Below are 24,795 nucleotides of genomic sequence, written 5' to 3'. Positions count from 1 at the left end.
AAACAATAGAGCTCTATGGCCGAGACGAACAGATACAGTAGAGTTTGGCCACACAGACCATACGGTTGATATTTCTACGGAGCCTCGAAAGGGACATGGGAGAGAAAAGCATAGATGGTTGGAAAAAATAAAAAAAAGATGACTTTTTGCGAGATCCCGCAAAATGTTTGCGAGATTTTTTTTGGCATTAATAATTAAAAAAAAAAAAAGTTTGCGAGATCTCGCAAATAATTTCATTGTAAATCTACTTCCGGGTAAGACTGTCTCCATGGAAACCACAGCGATGGAGCGCACATGTCACGTCCATAGGTTTTTATTTTGAGATTGCCCTCAAATATAGAGACGTTAAATCCGTGCTCGACAGTAAACACGGTTTTTACCTAAGTGAGAGACACCTGAAGAGAATACTTAACAAAAGGGGTTATTCTCGTCGTAAAACGTACTCTGCGCCATCGTTGTCTCTCTCACTTAGGTAAAAACTGTGTTTACTACCAAGCACTGATTTAATGTCTCTGTATTTGAGCCCTAGCTCAAAATAAAACTCTATGAACGGCTCCCATACTTCGTTCCATTGTTGTCGTTTCTGTGGTGGCCAGCTGACCCGGAAGTATATTAGCAATGAAAACAGCGAAACCCTAGCGCTCCATTGTGCCATTAATAATAAACGCCGTCGTTCTCTTCAGGTGTCTCTCACTTAGGTAAAAACCGTGTTTACTGTCGAGCACGGATTTAACGTCTTTATATTTGAGGGCAATCTCAAAACAAAAACCTATGGACGTGACATGTGCGCTCCATCGCTGTGGTTTCCATGGAGACAGTCTTACCCGGAAGTAGATTTACAATGAAATTATTTGCGAGATCTCGCAAACTTTTTTTTTTTAATTATTAATGCCAAAAAAAAAAAAAAAAAACAAAAACAAAAATCTCGCAAACATTTTGCGGGATCTCGCAAACGGTCATCTTTTTTTATTTTTTCCAACCATCTATTTTTTTCTCTCCCATGTCCCTTCTGGGGCTCCGTATATTTTACCGTGCTAACAATGAGAAAATTACTGAAAATCATCAGTGTTAAGGGCTGGTTGTATCAGCATTGTGGTAAAATCAAATCTTTCCCGTAATATTACAAGGGTTAGCAGATTCTGTCACGGGAGCAAAGTGAACCCACACAAATGTTTCATATTAGTGAACTGTAACCAATAACTATTGCAGCAGACTAGCACTACCCACAGGAGCTAAACAGGCTCAAATGTTAAAGTACTTTGATATTTTTGTTGTGTTACCTTAAACTGGTTCAACACAACAAAAGATGTTGACAATGCCCCACTGCACTGGGGCTAAAGGTCAAACTTTGCTGCAATGCGCTCAGGCTGGGTTACCTGTGGACGTCCCTCTTAGCAATCACGTGCTGCACTGCAGTCAGTTCTGCTGCAGGACTGAGGACATGCACTCTGGAGTCAGAGACAATGTGGGCTCTCAGCTGTTGTGAGGAGGAGAAAAAGAAAACAAACAAATGAATAATGCTCTTTGAAGTTTTAGTAACTTTTGTCATTAAAATCCCATCAGTGCTTCAGGGTCTCACAGAGAGACGGTGCTGTGTGTTTGACAAACAGCTGCTGTCGATACACTTTCTGCTTCTCAGCTTCCCTCTATCAGCAGTGCTTCTTTACACATGAGCTGTATTAACACAGAGGGACTGGCTTCATTTTCAGTGTTGGTATAAGAATGTGTTTCGACTGCATCTGTGTCTGCTTCACACTCTCTCGGAATATCTCTCCATCTCGCTCTGATCATCTCTCTGCTTTCTATTGAGTCACAATCCACCTGTCAGGCTGAAGCAGATTAGCATTTCAAAAATACATTAACTGTCTCTGCGGGCAGTGAACGAGGTGACAGACAGCCACAGTGTTACAGAGTCTGTGCTGCTGTCGCTGTTAAAAGCTTTAGTGTTCAGAGACGCTTAGAGAGCTGGGAGAGGACGGCTCCCGTCAGGCAGCATACAGCAGGGAGGAGAACGCTTTTAATAATAGGCTGAACACCTGATACAAGCTGCAAACTACAGGAAACCAAACAGTTCAATGCACATGAATGTATTTTTGTTCCCTGCCTTTTTTGTACTTAAATATTACAACGTGCTGACCAGAGCAAATGTCTAAGAGGAAGAAAAAAAAGGGGACAAACACAAAAATGAAGTGGAAAATTAAATCCTAATGAATTTCAAGGTCTATAGTGCCAGCAGTGCACCATTTTTCAAACAGTGGAAATGCACAATTTGCTCCTGGCAATGTGTGCAATTGTAGTAAGACTGTGTTGACCTTTAAGACACTATTTGATAACACCAAAATTCAGAAGGCAGGACAGAAAATAACGTCCTGGCTGAAGCTAGAAAATCACTAAAACATCCATGTGGGTGTAACACCGGCTGCAGGGACTCTGGAGGAACCTTCCTAAGTGTACAAGCACAAATTTCCCTTCAGCGGGACTTCAGGGCTCTTTACTGAGCATGAAGAAAACTGCATTACACATAAGCAAACCACAAACACAATTCTTTCTGAACGGCGGCTTAAGGCTCAAATATTTCCACTTCCAATTTAGCAATTTACCATCTATTCGCCATCCTCATAGAAAAGTGAATCAGTTTCACAGCACCCACACCTGAAATGAAGAAAAAGCCGAGTGAATAAATTAACCCAGAAAAAGGTCAGAGTATTTGCAACATATGACAAAGTGACACTAGCTAGATGGTTGTACACATTATTCCAATATTTACATTTTTTACTATTTACAATTTCTGAAACAAGGATATCGACACCCTATAAGTCCAGCACTGTTGCCTGTTTGTATCAGTATGTACAGTACACACAGAAGAAGACAAAAACGTGTGCATTGTTCTTTTTTTTGCTTTACATATTCTGTGGAGCCACAGTCTCCATAGAAGTGTCTGAGTGCAGTGTAAAGTCCTGAGGCATGGCAGGAAACCCTGTCTGCACCCTCAGCTCCAACAATCAGCAGTTCATCAGGTCATAGAGGCCTCCAGTTAGATGAAATACTCCTTTGGGTTTTCACTGGAGATGTTCTGGGAGTCAGTCTGGTTGTTGAAAGGGAAATCTGGGCTGTCCTCCTGTTTGACTTCCTTCACATCCTGGTTTCGATATGTTTCTTTTCTCCGGTACAGGAATCTGGCAGTAACTGCCAGGCCGGTCACAATCACAAAGATCACCACTGCTATGACACCTGCAAGGCAGTCAACATTTACTGACATTTACAGACTTATTGGGAAATAACTGCTAGTTTATGACGGTTTCATCCCTATGCCTGGAGAAAAGGTAAGCCTAGCTTAGTGGGGAAAGGCAAGGTAAGCTTTCTGACAACTAAAAACTGCCATGGGTTTATCTGAATGTGTAGATACACAGAAAACAACTGTGATTTAACAAACAGTAAAGCTGCTTGATAAGCTGCAGCCAACAGCTCAAACTGACTGATTCTGATGTAAACATAGTTAGGTTGCTAGCTACGGTGGGACGATGTATTTTGACTTTCCTATGTATTTGTCACTTTGTACTGAGCTAAGACAAAGATTTTGGATCCATGTCTTCACTAAATGCACAGATATAACTCAGGGTGAAGTATATTTACAGTGTTTCGTAAAAATATAATGTAAGTATATATAAATGAATTTTATTTCCATTTTGGTATTTTCTATATTGTTGCTATTTCTTTACAGTATGTCAGTCAGTTTAGTTCAGACCTGTTAATGATACATACTACACATTTCCTATTAGTATATTAGTATAGTATAACAATTTGACAAATGTGGCAACTGAGACTTTATATTTCTCTTATGAAAAGTACCAAATTACATAGAAATGTCTTAGTAACTTACTGCTAAATACTTGCTAATTTTTTAAAAGTTGTGAAGCAAAGTTTCCAGGAAATTAAACGGAAAATTTGAGACCTGTAAAATAAAGGATTATCCTGTACGCTGAAGTCCATATTGTAACTCAGCTGTGAACGTTTGATGAGTTCATGTTCCTGGAAAGCCTTTCTGAATACCGTGCTGACTCTCTGTAAAATAAATCTATCACAGTGGGTTCACCACATGATTTCTGTTCATCTCTCTCTCTCCCCTGCGTTTGTCACTGTTTCATTCTGGTCGTTCTGCAAATCCGACTTTAACGAAACAAAATTTCACATGTTTGGACTCTGCTTGTGTTCTGCACATTTCATTTATCCAGAGAACGTTTCATCCAAATGAAATTCCAAAATATAGCTGAAATCAATTTCACACTGTATTACTTAGGTTTTAAAACATCCAAGCATTTGAAGATAACAGTGCAAAGGTTTCTCCATCAGCAGAGGTTTAATTAGTCGAGCTCTTCTTTGTGCACTGAGACACAAAATCACAGAGATTTAATGGACAGCTTTAAATGACTTGACTATCTTGATTTTTTTTTTTTTTTATCTACTTATTATCTTATGCTTCACTTTGAGCCAATCTGACTGAACCGAAGGACAAAAAAATTTAATTTACTTTGACAGAATTTCTTTCTCATAGCATCACCTTTGCTGGCTTTCAGCAGAATGTTTCTCATTACTGAAATATTGAGTGTAACCTGTGACTAAGTCTTTTGACACGGTTTAAAAAATACAATACAAACACAGTGAAATAAGACGACACAGGTTTCAGCACAGTGAAAGATGGTGAAACAGTCCAGTACCTCCAATCAGCGCAGAGTCAGTCCTGATGGCATTGACTAAAGGTTGACCTGAACCCACTGAACCAGACTGGTCTACAGCAGAGAAAATGAAAGGAGGGAGAAATGAAAGGAAGGAAGATAGAAGCGAGAAAAAAAAAAGAGGAAAACAGACAAGAGGTGAAAATGAAAAACCCAGAGAGCACCAAGAGTTAGGAGGACAAAGAAAGACGAGCAGAAATTATGGCGGGAGGGAGGAAATATGAGAAGAAAATGAGAGAAAAGAAGAAGAAAAGCAAGAGAAAATAAGTCAGAGCAGTAAAACAGACAAGAAGAGAAATTCACACACAGATCACAGTATCAGCATTCACAGCAGCAGCTCTCCAGAGAAACTCTACTGCAGCAACATGGAGCCGTATGAGAACTAGAGGAAAGAAATGCCACTGAAATCTCCCTCTGTGGTCCAATTTAATTATCTCATCAAACATATTGTCACAAGTCTCCTCAACAAGGTGTACATACTTAATGAGCTCATTATACACTTTGAAACGGCAGCTCCCACGAAGAATACATATACACAGAGAAATAGACAGAAAGTTATTTCTATACACATTATTTTTAGGGATACAGTTCAGGAATTTAGTTTAAAATATCATTAGTGTTTTAGCCAAACTACCTGCACCAGTGCACCTTGGGAAAGAAATATGGGGACTTTTTCATTTGCTTTACCTTTACAGCTATGGGCAGATGAACCATAGGATCCACAGCTGAGCCCTTACTGGACCCCCCCCCCCCAGACTGTGCATTGTGTGAATATATAGCCCGTTAGCTCGCAGAAAACTTTACTGACAGATTTATTGTATCCAGAACCCAAGCAGTTCTGTGCAGACAGACTTCCTCTGTTTCTGTGTTCAACACAACAAAAAATAAAAAAGGAATAACTGTGAAAATGAAACAGCTGGAGGACAGTTTCATTATTAAAAAAAAAAAAAACACCTAGTATGGGGGAGGACGTAAAAACTATGGAACAAAAATAGAACCAACAGACTGAAATGAAAATCTAAAAATAAACCCGTGTCATGTGGAGAGCTGAAATGATATCAGTGCGATATCACATCCTCACAGGAGCATGATAAACTCCAAACCCAGACAAAGTCATAAACCCAACACACATCCCATCTCTGAATTAATAACCAACCAGCACTGGACGTTTTAACCTTCCCTAAATGAATGAAATGTTTGAAGTTTTCTGAATTAACAGACCCGACTGCTGCTCTTACCTGACAGGTGATGTGTGTTTTCAGCTGAGTAGGGATTAGCTGAAGCAGAGGATCCACAGCTGGACTGGACTAAAGGTCCAGTGATGATAACAGGGCTGGTGTCTGGGTGGAGCAGGGCAGCTTTCAGAGGGCTGATGAAATTAAAGTGAACCACTGACAGACAACCGGTAAAACCAAGAGACGCCAACCTGGCCAGGTCTGGATCCATCTCATCTGAATCTGGAAGGAAAAAAGAACGACAGGGAGGTTTTGACTTATTCAACAGAATAAAAAAAAAATCATTCTGTATTGTTGCTTTTGTCTGGTGATTCTTTAAATAAGCACAACCAGATGTTTTCCTCTTGTAATAACCACTTTCAGGCGTCTTTTGTCAGCCACAGCACTGAAAAACTGTGTGACTATTTTCCTAATAAATAAGAACATTAGATTATTCAACTTGCAAACATTAGAAGGGAGAATTACCATTTTCCTGCATGTCCTCAAAGGCAAAAGAAACAGCTCTAGATTAAATCATTTACATACGACAAGAGGAAAGTGATTGACAGCTGTCAGTAATGATGGAGTCAAGTTACAATTTCTCAGAATAGATTTTAGAAAAGACATATTCCTGCCATCTTGCCACTACTCGGATGAGAGGACTGATACCACTCTTACACCTACACCCAGCGGACGTTTAGCTTAGCAGTAAAACTAGCCTGGATCAGTCCAGAGTTTGAAAAATACACCTACTAACACCCCTAAAGCTCCCGTCATTTGTTTAATCTGTACGAAAACATCTTGGTTTTATGAGGCTTACATGCTGGACTATTTGTTGGCTGGGGCAACTGCTTTCTCCTTCCAGTCCTAACGCTAAGCTGGTACTAATTTCATACTTACAGAACAGACCTCATGAATGCAAGATACTATAATTATGATTAATATCTGTATTTTTCATTATGTAAAATAATTCCTTCGATACTAGTGAAGCAACAGGGATAATCATTTGTGAAACAGACAAAGAAAGAGATTAGCATTTGCAACCGTGCCGAGAGCAAAGGTCAGAAATAGCTCGGCACATTCATGTATCTGTACTGGTAAGTGAACTTTTAACCTTTTGTTTTAAGGCTGCACATTTACAACCCACACAGTGGCTTGACCCAGTAAATCATAACACACACTGAAAGGTTCACTGACACTGCTTCACATTACACTGTTATCAGAATAGGGCAATGATTAATACACATATAACCTCCCACATACCCACATTATGGCAGACACACTGTCAGCGTTTCACTTCAAGCCAGCATTTATCACTCTGCAAGACAGATGTGCAGCCTCGCCCCCTATCTGTCCATTTTATTGACTTCATCATTCACCTCCACTCCTTGGCAGCAGCGTAAACAGCAGCTGTGAAAGCCGACATTACCGCTGGGACCAGCTGCATCAGTGTCTGTTCAGGTGACTGAGAGGTGACTGTGGTTTTACTAGGACACATCTGCATGTCGGAGAGAGCAGCAGGAAACATTACTGCAGCCTGTAAGAGCCTCTCAGCTGATCCTCTCTTCACTCCATCACCTCTCTCCATCTGTCTGTCTCACTGTACTCCTCCTGGCTCCATTAGTTAGGCTGATGGATGACAGGCTTGGGAGGAAACAACAGAAAACCCACTTTCTCTGCTGCTTTTCGGATCCTGATCTGACTCTGGTTTGACAGAGGGGAGGACCGGTCACATGCGGACATGACTGTTGAAACCCACTGAGCTACACTGAGCTGCTTGACTCACTGACTTAGTTTAGGTCTGAAAAGACAACAGCAGACATGCAAAGACTAGAACTCATAGATAATGCTGTATTGTAATTTGTTGTGTAAACTAACCGTAGATATTGACACCAAGGTGCTTAAAGGTCAAAACCAATAACCAACAAGAAATAAAGCTGATAATCAAATACATTTTTCTAGCATTGGCAGAGTATACATTGCAAAAAATTAAAAAAATGAAAAATAGTACTCACATGACATATATATATATATATATATATATAAATAAAGGGTAAAATGAAAAAGACTCTTAAATTACTAACTAGATCAGTACATATTCGTGCATGTGTACAATTCAAGATTAAAACTTTAGAGATAGCTTATAATTAAAAATAAATGAATAAATAAAGCTTATTTTTTTATTTAAAGTACCACATACACTAATACACTCTGCTTTGTCACACTGGATTTGGATTGAAGATTCCAGAAACAGAAGCAAAACAAAGCAAAATACCTCACAGAAATCAGAAACATATAATTATCTTACGTTGATGATTCTGTTTTAACTTCTGGACGCTGACTCACGTTTCACACGAACAGTCAGTGTGTTTCCTTTTAAATTGATGTGTGTGTGTGTGTGTGCAGTGACTGTGTCTTATCAGAGAGCAGTGACTGCAGCCTGCGGCCTCTCAGCCCCTCATGTTATTAACAGCTTATATCTCAGTCTGTCTCTGAAGGGGCTGCTCAGAGAGAACATGAATAAGTCATGACAGAGCCAATTACTGTCTCACCCCAAGTCTGTTACAGGTCCCCGTTCAGGACTGGGAACAGCAGCTCAATGAAAATGTGGTTTATCCCCTCTCAGAGAGCAAGGGAATATTACCCAGATTTTAAAAAGTGTGTGAAACGTCTCAAAACTTAACTCAAAGTGTAACTTCTTTCCTTTTGTTCATGGTAGAAACTTCTACAATTTCTGTTCACATCAACTAATCAATCATGCTTCGAGTATTGACATCTAACTAGTATTCTTCCAGCAAGCCTGAAGTAAAACTGACTGCACTACTGTGCATTAAAGGTGGTTTACCAGTTCAGATCCTGCAGCAGCATTATGACCTCCTGGACTGTACTGCTCAGACTCTTAATCCTCTCAGCTCTTATGAAATGAAATACAAAAGTAATAGCCTGCTGTCTGGTGTAGGTGGCTCCATCTTCATGCTAAAGTGGTTCTTACACTTTGCCTCAGACTTCTTCTCCAAATAATTTGCATAATATTTCAGTCTTGGTTCAAACAGCAGAAGCTGCATTTATCTTCTTTAAACGTTCCTAAGTTGAGTGTCAAATGAGGCCAAACATCTCAGAGCTGTTATTCAAATGAGTTTAAGTCTGAGTGCTCTCTGACTAAAAGGACTTTGTCTTTGGTTTTACTGCCTCCTCACTTACCGTGTACTCTGCCCAACACCAGAGACTTGACTGCCCTGAATTCTCCATCAGATGTCAGGTTGAAGTCTTCTCTGGCATTCTGGTCAATCTGAAAGCAGAGTATTATTAGTTAGTTAAGTTAATTTCCCCAATAAAAGATTAACTAATGTTAAATGTAGCTCTGAAATGTTCTAACTTCTACTGGTGACTCTGACCAGTAGAGACTTTACAAGCAAAGACGAAATTTTGGCTTGAAGACGGCAAAAAAAAAAAAAAACTAAATAAAATCTCAAGTTTATCCTGTGGGAAGATCAATTGTGCACAGTAAATATGAGGATTTATCTACTGGGGACCAAAACACAGCCTGTTTTATGTAAATCTGTTGTAAATGGTTATAAGATACGTTTCTCCAGACCTTATCTCTTTACATTATGAAGACAAAATGATTCTGTGATGGTAACTGATAAGACGCACCTCATATTTCACTGGCGCCCCGCAACACAGTGAATCAGGAGGCTGCATCCATGCAAGACCAGGTCACCTTGTTGTTTATCTCACCGTGTTGATAATTATACAGACACCCAAGCTGCTGTATCCTGGTTAGATGAATTTTGCCTTATATATCATCTGAAGCCATTGTTAACAAGATAAGAGACTCAGTAGATCCAGACATGATTAGAACGTTTCATATATCATTTGTGGCTGTTTTAATGTGTAGTTTGTCCCTGGAGCTCTGTCGTAGCTGCACCCAGGACACCAGCTGCTGGTGGCTGCTGTGTGTACATCTATATGTGTCATTGTATTTGCCCTTTAAATCGGCGTCTCATTAGGAAAACTTGGAAAAAACTTGTCTACTCTGGTTGCATGCTGAAAGTATGTCAGCAACACAACAGCAGCAGCTGTGCTCTTACAACAGTTGCAGTCCAACATTAAAATGCATGAACTTGCAAAATAAGAGATGAGGAGACACAGGGTTGGTACGTTTTATAACTCATTGAAACAATGCTCCATGCATGCTAGGAAGTACTGTAATTAAAAGCTGTTTTAAGATGCATACTTTTTATTTGGTTGTCCATAGAATAAAATAAGATGCTGTAAAAACGGCTGAATTCTTGCTTATTCCACAACTGTTTTTCAAGCAGACTATTGACTTCAATTATTGATATCACGTCTTAAATCTTACAGTCAGTCATTCAGCGTATTCAAAAGGAGAAAAGTGCTATTGTGCACTTTGGTATGACTGTGTGAAGACTACCCATGGAAAAGAGAAAGAAGAGCAGAGAGATGTCCGAGGAAACATGGAAGAAAACAACTGCTAAGCATGGTCAAGGTAAAACCTACAACACCATCTCCAAGCCACGTGATATTGGGACTATAGCCCCCCCCCCAGGAACGACCCACTTCTGAAAGAGAAACATAAAACCTGGCTGGAGCTTGATCAAATGCATAACGGCAAAACTCAGTGCTCCTGGGAGAACATCTTTCAGACAGATGAAACAAAATGAGAGTTGTTTGCTTAAGTCCCATCAGCTCTAGTTCAAAGGAGAAAACAAACACTATGCTCATTGTAAAGAATGGAGGAGGCTCAATATACTATGGGCTTGGGTTGCCACGTCTGGTACAGGGCACCTTGAAGCTTGAAGATTATAAAGGCATTCTGGAGAGAAACATACTGTCCAGTGTTAGAGAGCTCTGCCTCAGTCTCGGCTCTTCCCTAAAACATCCATCTAAAAGCACCAAACAAGGGATGAGAAGAAAAACACTGGGCAGTTCTGAGGTGGTCTGATATGATGAGTCCTGGTCTTACTCCAATGGGGTTATCACATCACTATCAGTCTGTTGGATGTATATGTAGGTGCTTGCTAAGACATTAGCCACAATTATGTGTGTGTGTGTGTGTGTGTTACCTGCACAGAAACAGAGTCTGCCACTCTCCTGATGGTAACAGTGTGCAGCTGTCCATTTGCCAGGCTCCTCCCTCTGCTCCTCAACACTTCAGCTTCTCTGCTGCTGTCCAGCTTGTATCTCACCTCCAGATTATCTTCACACACAGACATTCACACACATTAAATCATGTCACTTGTACTTTTTCTCACAGGAAATATGCAGAACTCAACCCTCAGAGAGCAGGATTTGAATAAAGAACATCATTAGCATTGCAATCATACCACAATTTAGGCAATGTTTTTATGAAAGTTGCCATGTCTCATAATGTTGGCTAAAAGGGTGAGCATTCATTACTTCATTCTTCAAAGTTAAATCGGAACATTTTGAAGAAGCAGTTGTTGTATTAACTAAGATTTCTATATTAGCGTGATAAGAGTTAATTCCCAAGAACAGAACAGAACTAATCTAATTACGTCGTACTCATTCTCTTAATATTCAGAGCATTAAGATTTACAGTGACAAAAGCCCTTTTAGTTTTCAGCTAAAAGAAAGAGAATAAAATAAAGATAGATCTTCATTGTTTTTTCACAAGCTCACAATTACAAATCACTAACTCTTTTTTTCTACAGAGGAAATTATTACAGAAGGACCTGCAGCTACCCGCTGCTGCTGCAATAACAAATTTATCAAAAAGAGGCCTGACACTATGTAAAGAGATTGTGCTCAGGCTGAGCAGGCGTAACTGCAGTTGAGGATAAAAGGAAATGAGCCATCTCAGGGCAAACAAGAGAAAGCTCTCAGGGATTTAATTGGACACTTTAGTTTAAGAGCATTTACCTGACGACGCCACAGTCAGCACGAAACCTTAATGCTCTGCTGTCCATCAGCTTTCTCATGTCATTAACACCAGAAAAAAATCCATTTCCAGCTAATCAAGCAGCAAAGTGCTGGTTTTATTAGACTCCTGGATGCTGAAAATGGAAGTTTAAAGTCAAAGTACCTCCTACTACTTTTAAAAGCCAAAGTCACAACATAATTATTGGACTCAAAAGTTTCTAAAACACTGTTTCCACTATTTTATTCTGCACATGCTGACCTCCCAGCATTAGCAACCCACTAAATCTTTACATCCTCAGCATCAGTCATCAGGTCTCAGTGATGACACCACTGAGTACTTTTCAAACTGAGAGAAAACAGAATAGGCGGCCCAGCTGGACGGATTGAAAGGCAGCAGAGGCTGACGGGGTGAATCTTAGAGAGAGGAAAGATCTGACAGATCCTGATAGATCAGGTACAGCTGCAGAGCAGAGGATGAGGAGGGAGGAGGGTGATATTTCCAGATGATGACAGGAACGGAAGAGAGCATGAGGAAGACAGAAGAAGAAATGAGAGGATGAGTGGAGATGTGAGAACAAAAACAAAAAGAGAAACCAGGAAACTCCTGAAGTGAATTATAATCTCTCAGGTTCCAAAACAGCAGCCAAAAAGAAGAGATGAGAACAAAATGGAGAACCGAGAGAAGATGAAGCGAAACTAAATGTGTAGAATTTGTTCAGAAAGCATTAAAATCTATACACGCTACCAAGAAAAACTAAATCAAAACAAGCCACTCCACCTGAGGTTTGAACACCCATTAGAAGAAAGCACCTCTTTCAGAATAAAAGCCTTGACTGCGTCCTCCTCACCATGCTTGTTGATGAGCAGGGCCAGGTACTCTCTGTAGTAAGAGCTGACGTAGAGCAGCAGAGCCGGACTCTGGTTCGTCCTGAAGCTCAGGGAGACGTTCTCTCCTCTCAGGGTCATGTCAGAGTAGATGGAGGAGGGCAGGGCGCTGCTGTTCCTCATTAACTCATATGGCTCTTTGAAGGTGTAGCTGACGGACGTCCCCGACCTGAAGCTGGCTGACACCTCTGGAGGAAGAGAGTCAGATTATAAGATTATACGACAGTTTCTCCAACAATGACATTATGCCAACTATTAATACAGACTTTGTACATGCTGAAGTAATAAATGACATCTTGTATTTTTTAATATTTGTATTAACAAATGTCCCATTGTCCCAGTGCATGCAAATTATGAATAATTTCATTACTCCATCCATCCATCCATCCATCCATCCATCCATCCATCCATCCATCCATCCATCCATCCATCCATCCATCCATCATCTATTCCAGCTAATCCTGTGCTAGTTCTGGATGAAATTATTGATGAAATGCAAATCTCAGTACTGACAATTTTGGCACGGACAACAAGAAAACAACAGGGTCACATTTATAAGCACCATTCAAAGAAACAACTAAGGAGAATAAACAGAGTCTTGAAACTTATCACTTGTTAAAACCTTTTAACGTTTACAAAATAATCAAAAAACAGGTAATTAGTGATAATGAAATACTCCAATGTATAAATCTTGCTTAACTTTTTATCTGTATTTATTTATAACTGTATTTGTAATTAACTAACTGTACTTGTTTTAGCCCTGTACTGGAGAAATCTCCAAGGTTTCTTCTGAAAATGTACTGTTGCTTTGCTTTCTGTGAGGTCAGTTTCACAATTTGCCAGTGATTAATTTCCAGTGCAGTAAATAAAAAGGCTTTTTTGTGAAAAAAACTCTCTGATCCTTATTTAATTTTCAAAAGGAACAATAAACTCTTCATATTAACCGTGATTAAAGTGAATCACTGCGACTCAGAAAGACATCGGGATGATGTGGGAGATATGGAGGTGCAATAAACATCAATATCTGCTTGTAGGAGGCTGGATGAGTGTTACATGCAGTAAAAGAATATAAAAACTTTAACTTTAGACAACAGCAGATAAACACCCACATATTAAGTTTGCCATTACTCACATGTTCACTTCCATTCATATTTCCATAAGAGCTTAAAGTATTATTCATCTTCTAACAGCCCACATTATATCCTCTAACAAGTTTTTACAAGCCATCTTTATTGAGACAGATGCTTCCACTCTTTTGTTCTCCTCTTAAAGCAGCAGGCTGACACACAAAATCAAAATAGATGTCACCTTGTCTGGTAGAGATTCATGAGCCAGCTAAAATAAATGCAAGGAAGAGGGGAAGGGATGAATGAATGGGTGGAAACAAATGTCATCACTGAAAGATACTCCAACCAAAATTCATCTTTACAGTATCATCCATCCATCCATCATCTATACCTGCTTAGTCCTAACCAGGGTCACAGGGATCAGCTGGAGCCTATCCCAGCTCTCTTTGGGTGAAAGGCAGGGGTCCACCCTGGACAGGTCCCCAGTCCATCACAGGGCCACATAGAGACAAACAACCTCACACACTCACACTCACTCCTATGGGCAATTTAGAGTCACCAATCAACCTGACATACATGTTTTTGGACTGTGGGAGGAAACCAGAGTACCTGGAGAAAACCCACACAAGCACAGGGAGAACATGCAAACTCCACACAGAAAGGCCCCTGATGGGTTTCAAACCAGGAACCTTCTTGCTGTGAGGCAACAGTGCTAACCACTCATCCACCATGCTGCCCCCTTTACAGTATCAAATACTGCAATATTTAATCGATTTAATATAGTGTTTGGAGTGTTTTTCATGTTACAGTGTGCCTGCCTTCTGCTCTATCAGGGGTCAGAATGACTGACGGCAGCTTTAATTACTTTTCTGCCTAAACTGCTGGTAAAATAGCTACAGGAAAACTTATGTGTGTGCACCTGTATGGCAGAAGACTCCAGTGTATGCTGACAGGCCACAGTCACAGTGGAAGCCATTGGCTCTCTCCACACAGCGGCCCTGGTTCTGGCAGAGCGATCCGTAGCTGCTGCAGTGACCCGGGCAGCCGGGTTGAACCCCAGGGGTGATCTTCGCCCTCTCCTCCAGGTCCAGGGTGACCCCGTTCAGCTGCAGAGAGCGAATGCAGCCCCGAAAGCCTTTCTGCCTGGATGCTGTGCCTCCTGTAAACATAAACCATTGTATGGCATCAGAATTACATTTGTATTTCAGATATTCAGCTAACGAACCAAAGGCACGGCTTCCTGAACAAAGAAGAAACAATTATTCCTGAAAACTGAACTTCAATGCTCTGTCAACTGTCCTCTTTGTTCCAGCCCTTCTCTCATTCCTTTGTGTGTCGACAAGTTTGTGTATGTTCTTTCTCCCCAGTGTTTGATTCCTCCTCCTCCTGTTTTCTTCAACAGATCCACATGTCACCTCTGCTCCTCCAAAAAGCTCCAAACTGTCAACTCTTATGAAACAAAGGCACAAAACAGCAACGAGGCCACAAGCTGTTAGAAAAACAGTTTGCAGAACATGGCTTTCATCAGCTGTCACTGCCTGCCAAACAGAATACGTTGCATATGCTCACTTCAGTACATCAGTTCAAACTCTGCATTCAACATTGTACATGCTCTCTGAGAAGTAACATGGTCACCTATTGTTCACAGAGTTCAGACCTGAAAACTGCCTATTTCTGCAGAGATCACAGGCTGAAGCTCTTACTGTGCTCAGAGCACAATTTCTGCATCGTTTTGCAGAATTTGAAACTGACAACCTCCTGTTGTTCAGCAACAGAAGCTCTGTTAGAAACTTGCAGGCCTCCTCTCTCTGCTCTGATTTGACTCCTATGAATTATTGATCAGCTAACCCACACAGAATATGAAACTTGCCTCAACACAATGAAGAGTAATATAAGACTGAAAATCACCTCTCAACTCTTTGATGTTAAGACTGATGAAGCTATAATTCAATAATTACACTGCCCCCCTGGAACTATTAATCTTTAAACAATCATTAATACAGATGACCACTCACACACGCACTCTAATAATTTGATCTTTTCTCATTAAGGCACTGCTCTCATTTTTTATGTAAGTGCTTTAATAAGTTAATCAGTGTCATAATCACAGCAAGCTTAATCCAGATGATTTCTCTCCAAAAAAAAACTGGATTAATATGTGGGTAAACACATTCACTACCCTTTGCACACAAGCAGCTTTACTCAGAAATCACATGGGGACTACCAGTGTCAAAACCTCCTCTATCATCAGCTGTTTTCCAAGTTTTCCCAGAGACCTTTACCTGTGATTTTTTATCAAAAGAAAAATGGTTATTTGCTCACACTGTTGCTCAAATATTATACTGAAGATCTACCCAGGCCTGGAAAGTACTCAAACTGTAACCTTGGCCATGCAGAAAATAAGTAAGAATGTTTCTTCTAGAACTTGGGATTTGCCTCAAAACTCTACTTCAGTTTGAGAAACAATACTAGAAAGGAAATGCAATTTCTGAAATGCAATTTGTGTGAGAAGGATGATTCCAGCAGGGACAGACACAGATCCCTGAGGACCACCAGCTCTGATCAAAGCAACAACAGAACAACAACAGAAGAAGGAAAGGTCTATTAGAGAACAAACCCTCCGTACAGTAGGGTTTTTAACCATACAATCTGCTGAACAACTTCAGCTCCAACAAGCATTAGAGTCTCTCCATGTCACCAGTTTACCCCTAAACTATTTCCAACTGCTGACATTAAAGGATACTTTGACACAACAGCGTTTTAAAACTATATACCTGAACTGTTTTGCACCACAGCAGAGGAAAAAGCAACAGTGTATCAGTCAACATAGCTTACCAGCTAACACTAACTTGTGAGCAGATTGCTTACATGACACATATATGGAGTATGTGGCATCAATACTGCTGGACTTCAAGGGCTATATGAAGCAAAAAAACCTCAAAATCCACATTCAGGAGGGCACTTTGTCTATACAGCAGGAGAAAAAACTCAGTGTATGAGCACATCACTTGATAGATGGTGGTGTGGCACAAATAAAGGCTTAAACTATCCAAACAAGGCGAAACAAGAGCTTATAAACCTTCACAAAAGATATGATTTCTGCATTCATCATTGAGCTCAGTCCAAAGTGCTGCGTATGGATTTTATGAGTCTACGACACAAAAAGCAATAAAAGAACTGGAGAATGAACAATGCAGTGGAATATACAGTAAACTGATGTAAGGCAACAGCATGGCTTATTAAAACAATGGCTTTCAATGCCTTATAAGACAAGGCTGGATTATGGCTCATAATACAGTGTACACTGAAATTTGGCTTATGAATTTATACAAAACCAACACAGCAGCTTATAATCCAGTCAATAGTAAAACGTTTTGCCTTACAAATCAAGTCTTAGACATTCAATGCATGTGAAAAGATGGTTTATGAATGTAAAATAAGCTGGTTCTGAGGCCTGTGAATCCAAATTACTCAGTATTTTGTCTTCACATACCGTATGTCTCTGGGGAGGGATTGTGCACAATAGGATATTGTATTGTTTATGCATACAGAAATTCTGCATAGTTTACAGTCACACCAAAAGCCCCAAACACAGAAATGAAAATATCTCCTTAAGCAATCCACCAGTTTTACATATAAAGATCATTTCACAAGTCAAGAGGAGGTCTACTCAGCCTGAGAAAATGATAGTGTCTGCTTTGGCTCTAGAGGGAGTGAACGCACTTAACTTTTAATGTTTACACCTCTGAGCATGAGCCTAATGATCTGATTAATTAAAATGCCACATGAATTTATCAAAGAAATCATTTTCTTTAAAGCCATACTTTCACTATTTTCTTTCTTCTGTGACAGAGCATAGCACTGCTGACACATCAAACCTGTGATCGGTCTCCTCAAGTCACTGTACTACAACCAGCCATCCAGCTGTCCACTGGATAGCAGTTTATCTGATAAACACCTTCACCCAATCAATATTCACCTTGATTTCCCTGCTGCCGTCAACCAATCTCATCACCATTTGTTGGTCTGTTTCCTCTCCACTATGTGTTTGTTGATATGAAGTGATGTACAGTATATCTGCAGTATGACGACATCTGATGAGTGATGAATTTTCCTTACTCCTCCTCCCACAGATCTACAGGTTCAGGGTTAAACAGAGAATTGAACTTGCAGAACTGGGCTAATGAAGCTGAGACAAACAGAGGTGAACTATTGATGAGGTCTGCATTGGATTCTCACCATCCTGGTAGTTAATTACATGGCTCCCTATTGAATAACTTCAAGTTTGTGTACAGATTGTTTAAAGAGCGTGACTGCCACAAATCACATCACACCCTAAATATAACCATTGCTCTCTGGTGCATAGTTATTTATTGAATGTGATTATTGCTCAATGGTCAGAAACCATCAACTCAGCACTTTCGTATCCAATAACGCTGAGTAGCTGGTGGCATTTAGCCGATACAAGTTTACCACTGCATTATAGATTTCTTTCAATTTTAAGAGCCTGTACAACTGTGAGAAGAGGTCAGACGTACTCATGCCTCAGATCTGAGTCTATCAGGACTTTGTACTATAAGGATGTGAATACAAAGGTAGTGGAGATCCTATAGAAAAGACGTGCAGGCTCAGCAGCTTTCATATCCAATACAGCTGAGCAGCCAATAGCAGATTAGCATATGTGAAGAAAGAGAATATATTTAGCATTTCTCTGTGGATTTAATCACAGTCTCATGAGGACATGAAACGCTCTGTAGGATCACATCCTGTTCTACCAGTACCAAGTTTGGGTACAGTGCTATGCGTTGTGTATATTAATATATGAAATGTATCACCATTCAGAGACATTTGATCCATAACAGCCTAATAAGTGTAGACCAACATGGCAGAAGAGCTGGACTTTCTACCTTTTCTCCTCTGTAAAACCAAGCACTAGCAATAAACCTAAAATTATTATTGTCTAAGTTAATGCCATTACTTCAGTTTATACAATGGAGCCCCTACAGGTACAGTTTTTCTAATGATATGAACTCCAAATGCAGTCAGGGCTCTTCACACATAAAACAAAACGACTACTACTATACAGTACAGTATGTGTGATCTGGCAAAGCATCTGTCTGCTTCATGTCCATACCAGCTGTTAAAACTCACCTTTAAATTCCCTACATTTTTTTATGATATGAATCATCATCCATTTATCGTTGCTCCTGGACAGTGGCATCTATTAAATATCATGCAGTGCCGTCATGTTATCATGTACACATCTTTAATAAATGTATAGATATTGTAAAATAGACTGAAAATATTATTTACAGCTGTTGGTAATATATGAGTAGGGTTGCATGGTGTTTTGTGTATGTATCGTTTTCGATTAATTGATTGATCTAACTGCAATGTAAATAAAGCATGTACCTGTGCAGTATGTACCATGTTCATTGACAGGTTGGACACTTGGGCAAGTAAGACCCAGTAGGATTGTCCTCTGTCCAGTAAAGTTATCTCAGCTTTAATCTAGTTTGCAGATATCCTGTTTCTCCTTCCTGTTAATCTTGGACTTGGCCTTTAATACCTTACATGGCTACATTCCTGCAAAAGTCACCAATAATAAAACTGGTGACTGTCAGAATGCTAGTGAAGCTAGCCACACTGCTAATTGGTACCTGATTTGACATGACTCCACTGTCACAGAAAATGTTACTGCATAAATTACTGGTGCATCAGTCACAAACACAGACATCAACACATATGCAAACAATGGAAAATTGCATTAGGAAAAGCATCTGTTAGAACTGGAGGCTGACTGGAAGACACCCCCAAACCATATTTACTCTATAAAATAGAAAATATGGCCTTAGAAATGACAATAAAAATATCATGAGCGTGTTTTGTCTTTATAAACTTGATTGTAATTTGTAAACCTCCAAACAAATGACATCTTGAGGGAAATATTCTCTCTGGCACGTTGCGAAGTTAGCTGCCATGTAGATTAACTGTTCTATCATAAAGCCCAGAGGAACCAGAAACAGCATTGTACAGTACAATGTTTAATGTCCTGTGAGGGAGTTGGACTGCTGGGAGAGAACAGTATCTGACGAAAAGTTTCATGATTAAGCTGCTGACTCCAGGAGATGCATCTAACAACAGTAACACTGAGCTACTGGTTCCCTTGAGAACAAAAAAGACAGTGTGTGAGAAAATATACTCTACATACACTACTGTATATGCTTTACTATGGTGGGATACAGAGAGACAGACAAATGCTTCAGTCCACATCTATTTCATTCTCACCTATGAACAACTGGCTGTTGAGCTGCAGGTGGAAGTGTCCGTCAGCAGGAGCCTCCTGTGTGGCAGCGGGAAGATCATCCAATCGAAGAGATGCCTCCTTCACGTTCCGCTCGGCTCGGACTCGATGCCACCGGTCGTCGTTCAGCGGGACGCTCGACTCCACACGAACCTCGAGTGGGCCATTACCCACATCGAAGGAGAAAACCACCTGAGTGGAGGCTGAAAAGAAAAGAGATGAGACACAAAGGTGAAGTGATTGTAGAAAACAGTGGAATCAAAGGAGCAAACAAATATGGTTATGAATAGACAGGAACACATTGGACAATACTGAACAGGAACTGAAAGGTCCAGTTGTCAAGTGGTCTCCTCTCCTCATAAAATCTCAGTTCATTCCCACAAAGGGAGAGAATATTGGAGAATATTGGAGTGTCTGAAAAGACCCTAATCCTTCATGTTTTAGATGGATGAGGTGTATTTTTCTGGGAGAACAGAAGAAGAAGAAGATAAAACTATATTACAGCATCAGACACACACTATAGTAACTTCATTTAGAAACTGTACTCAGGCCCAGCTGCAGTGTTACAGAGCGATCTGAGGCAGCTGCCAACAGAGCAGCAGCATTCAGTGTAGGAACAACCACAGCGACGATGATTTCCCCGAGGAGAGGGGCTGTTGGTGCAGCAGTGTCCCTGTATTAGATTCTCGCTGTGTCCCTTCAAATCCCCACCACAAGAAAATGTGAAATGCAGCATAGAAACACAAAACAGCAGATTAAAGTAAAACCAAACATATGAGATGGGCTGAATGAGCTTCAAAAGTCAACCACAGATGACTCTAATAACTAATTCAATGCATTTATATGAGACGCTGAACAACAACCCACACCATCTTTACCTAATACTTGCTTTATTACTGCCATAGCCATCAGCACATAAAAAAACACCCTTGAGTATTTCTGCCATATTTTAAATGGCACTGCAGCACAGAGGGCTGTGTGCACCTTCATTGGTGCGCCTATGAAGCAGAAGCTAAAAACCCGTTTGGTTATTGCTGTCATATTGTAAATGACACACATCATGGGTGAGAGCCATTCAAGAATACTGCTGAAGCAGCGAATACACAAACCAGCTGGTTTTCCGTTTGGATGCTGGTCGACATATTTCTGACTTTGGACAGAGTCAAACCAGCTTTTCCTGCCTGTCGATTCAGTTTTGGTTGTAAATTCCAGAGCTGCTTAATAGACAAACATGAGATTGATAGAAATCTTTGCGTCTCACTCTTGGAATAAGGTCATTTCTCAAAATAATGAACTGATTTGCAGCGAATAATAAAGACTAAATTCTTGTGGAGTAGGTTGAAATTGAGGACATGTAGACAATCTGACCTTGATCCTGGATGATCTTTCATGAAAAACCTATTTTCCTTCTTTGAGTGAGAGTGTTTTATACTCTCAAAGTTTTTGCAGACGGTTTATGGGTTTGGGAATGAGATGAGACTGTGCTGGGAAACTGATTGTGACGTTAAAGTGGAGAGAAGAAGGAAGACAAGTTCAGCAAACCTAAAATAAACAATATTCTCCCACCAGATTAGGTCTGTGGGTTTTACACAGATCCAGATTAAGACTTTGACTTCCAGGTTTTACTGACACATCACTGTAATCCGGATTAAATCTTTATCCTGGAGCTCCTACTTACAGCTCAGTTCAATCCGGATAAAGTCTTTGATGCCAAGGTTTTCTAGGAACACACCCGAGGAGGCCGTGGTTTTAAACAGGAAGGAGATATCTGCGCTTAGCTCTCCGTGGAAGGTGGGAAAGTGGAGGTACGATGTCTCCTTGTCAAAAAACGCAGCATTCCAGAAGTTCCCTAAGAAAGACAATAAAAACTCACTATTAAGGCATTAAATGGAGCTCAGAGCACACAAATGAGGCAATGTGTTCGGCTAATGAGCTTACACAAGGGTATAATTTCTGTTACGCTCTCTTGTTTGATTAATCACACCAAACACTTATTTATCTATCTACTTGGCTAGATATAAATGGCTGTAATTATAGTTAATTGAAAGAAAGAAAAGCAGCATGATAGTTTGATTTAGCTTGTAATGGATTTAATGAAAAGCAAGTATCAGAGTCTGCAGCTTTAAAGGGAAATATGCATTAGCAACAGTTCTGTTAATGAAAATTAGCTTCTGGATGTCAAGGTACTGTCCCCAGAGGGATTTCTTTACACACAATTAGGAGGTGAAATAAAATATTAGACACATAATCCTGCATTTCCATATCAACAATAGATGCAGCAGAGCTAATCTCTAAAACATAATGAGTTATTATTATAGTATTAGAAACTATTCAAATCTAAACCTTTGTTTGTTTGACAAAACAGGGAAGCAGTAACAGTGTTTTTCTTAAAGATTTCTGTCATCTCTCCATCAAATGTAACTAAGCAACCAGATCTGGACTTACTGTCTCCATGACAACGGAGCGGTCCCACCCTGTAGGCGGCCTCTGACCCTGGCCTCTGGATGTCACCCAGTACAAGAGACCTGACAGGGAGGCTCTCTTTATGGATGAGCAGGCCCGAGTCCTCAGTCCTGTAGGAGGAGGAGGAGGGACAACATAAAGAAAACAGGGGATGAAGATGATAAAGACAAATAAAAAACACAGAAGAAAGAAAAAGAGGAGATGGAGGGCAAGAAAACAAGAGGGAGAAAGACGAGGAACAAGAAGACAAAGGGGGAAAGAGGAAGAGATGAGGAAAAGAAGACAGATGCAGAATCAGGGACAGAGGAATAGAGAAGAGACATGGAAGGAGCCAGAGGCAGAGGAGAAAGAAGGATGAGGGAGTGAAAAATGAAAAAAGCAGAAAGGGAGGAGATGAAAAAAGGTAAGAGATGAAGCAATAAAGAAGAGAAAGTGCAGAAAAGTGGAGAAACATAAACCAGAGTCAGATAGAGGTAGATCAGAAAAAGATAATAACGAGAAAGCAGATGAAAAAAGACATAATTAAAAAACAAACAAACATGAAGGGAGAACACAATAACCTCAATAAGGTCAGGAGAAGAACATTAAAAAGGAACCGAATAAAAGAAACTGGCAACTGTGAGAGGAGGGGGAGCAGAGTCGACTGAGTAAATGTTAATATAAACAAACTAAAATAAGAATAAAGGACATTTATTAAATGATAACTTTACCTAACTCTTACAAGTAGCAGTCGTAGGCAGTAAAGTTACACAACCTGTGTTCTCAGGAGAACATTATAACAGAGAGGCAGATTGTATCATGCCCATCCTGACACTCAGTACTCCATCTCTGCCACTTTCTAGGACGGAAAGCTGGACAAGCCGCTCCATCCACTTAAACCCATGTCCAGCTTTATGCACTCAGGAAATCACTTTTCTGTCATCACACAGCGATAACAATAATCTTCATGTATTTAAAAAGGTCAGTACCACTCCATACGGCTGGCGTCACAGTTGCAGTAGTGCTGTGGATCCACGCAGTCGCCCTGCAGCCCACAGGCACACTGCTGGCTGCCTGGCTGAGCTCCACCCCAGTAAGTCTGGAGGTGACCGGAACCAGGACCACCGAGCCACCAGCTGAATGGAGAGCCCTCTGAAACACACACACACACACACACACACACACACACACAGCACAAGCAAACACACAACAGATAATTTGGGTTGTTAGAAAACAGCAGAGTGCTTTAAGGAAAGCGCTCCCTGTTCTCCCACGTTGGATCAGGCGTCAGAAGCAGAGGGATGTTTGCCAGCTCCCACCCCTAACTCTGAATATATTGTGTTGGTATGGAAGGCAATAATAGTTTATAATGAAAAATGAGGTTCACATTCAGAGCATGTGTAGGTGGAGAGGATGGTGAGAAGGTGATTGTAAAGGTCTCTGTTGAGTCAGCGCTTCTTTATTTTCCCAGAGTGCAGTGGGGAGTTTATATAAGGGGACTTCCATTTCTTATTCCACTCTTCCTTTTCTACCAGTTTCACTCTGTCTGTCAGTCAGTTTACCCCAAAAATAATAGCTGCACCACTCAAACTTCTCTCTTAGATCATATTTTGGAGTTTGACAGGGGAAGGAAACTATGAGCTTGTGTCCTTAAAGTCAGTGGATTAACATGTTTGATAAAAGGCTTAAAACTTTATTGATTTAACCAAACTGTGCTTCATTCATTTTAGCCATGATAGTGGTATGGCTAAAAAGTTTGTCTGTTGACCAGTTTATTATTTTAGTCCAGACTGAAAATTCTATAATTCCCAGTCTTTACTCATCCTGTGAAATATTCCAACATCTACTACAGTACATGGATTATCAGCAGTGTTTGAAGTATGTATCCTACTGACAACACAGTTTGGTGATGAAAGCTGACCTCATTCTTCTGAGTCAATATAAGTTCAAGAAAATATAAAAACGAAAAATACAACAAATCGAACTCAAAAGTAATTTCCAAAGAAGGAGGCGTTAGATCCCGAACAATCAATTTGTCCGAATCGCCTGTGAAGAGGAAGAAAACCCCTGTAATCCCAACCGGCGTGCAGCAAATACCGCAGGGATTTTGTTCTTTCTGGCTGAGAGTGGGAAAAAGGTGTGACGACAGCCTGTTTAACCAAGGTTTCATCAGGTTTTACTTAACTCAACAGGTCAATTAAGAACAAGTGCTTGTTTACCTCCTTCTTTAAACAGCCACTTGAGGG

General features: G+C 40.3%; 1 protein-coding gene across 1 annotated transcript in view; it reads right to left on the bottom strand.

Annotated features, from left to right (window-relative positions):
* Window positions 1-3,034: 3,034 nt before the first annotated feature.
* LOC113134011 (contactin-associated protein-like 4) overlaps window positions 3,035-24,795 on the bottom strand; it is a 76,999-nt gene continuing 55,238 nt past the window's right edge. The window contains exons 14-24 of the mRNA XM_026313176.1: window positions 23,539-23,701; window positions 22,553-22,680; window positions 21,786-21,956; window positions 20,092-20,310; window positions 14,723-14,962; window positions 12,700-12,924; window positions 11,035-11,168; window positions 9,149-9,236; window positions 5,972-6,190; window positions 4,716-4,787; window positions 3,035-3,231 (exon numbers count right to left, since the gene is read on the bottom strand). Of these exons, the coding sequence (XP_026168961.1) occupies window positions 3,035-3,231; window positions 4,716-4,787; window positions 5,972-6,190; window positions 9,149-9,236; window positions 11,035-11,168; window positions 12,700-12,924; window positions 14,723-14,962; window positions 20,092-20,310; window positions 21,786-21,956; window positions 22,553-22,680; window positions 23,539-23,701 (1,856 nt within the window). The remainder of the gene's footprint in view (window positions 3,232-4,715; window positions 4,788-5,971; window positions 6,191-9,148; window positions 9,237-11,034; window positions 11,169-12,699; window positions 12,925-14,722; window positions 14,963-20,091; window positions 20,311-21,785; window positions 21,957-22,552; window positions 22,681-23,538; window positions 23,702-24,795) is intronic.

This window comes from Mastacembelus armatus, chromosome 17, assembly GCF_900324485.2.
Source record: "Mastacembelus armatus chromosome 17, fMasArm1.2, whole genome shotgun sequence".
Taxonomy (NCBI): Eukaryota; Metazoa; Chordata; class Actinopteri; order Synbranchiformes; family Mastacembelidae; genus Mastacembelus; species Mastacembelus armatus.
This window is presented reverse-complemented; position numbering and strand designations above follow the sequence as displayed.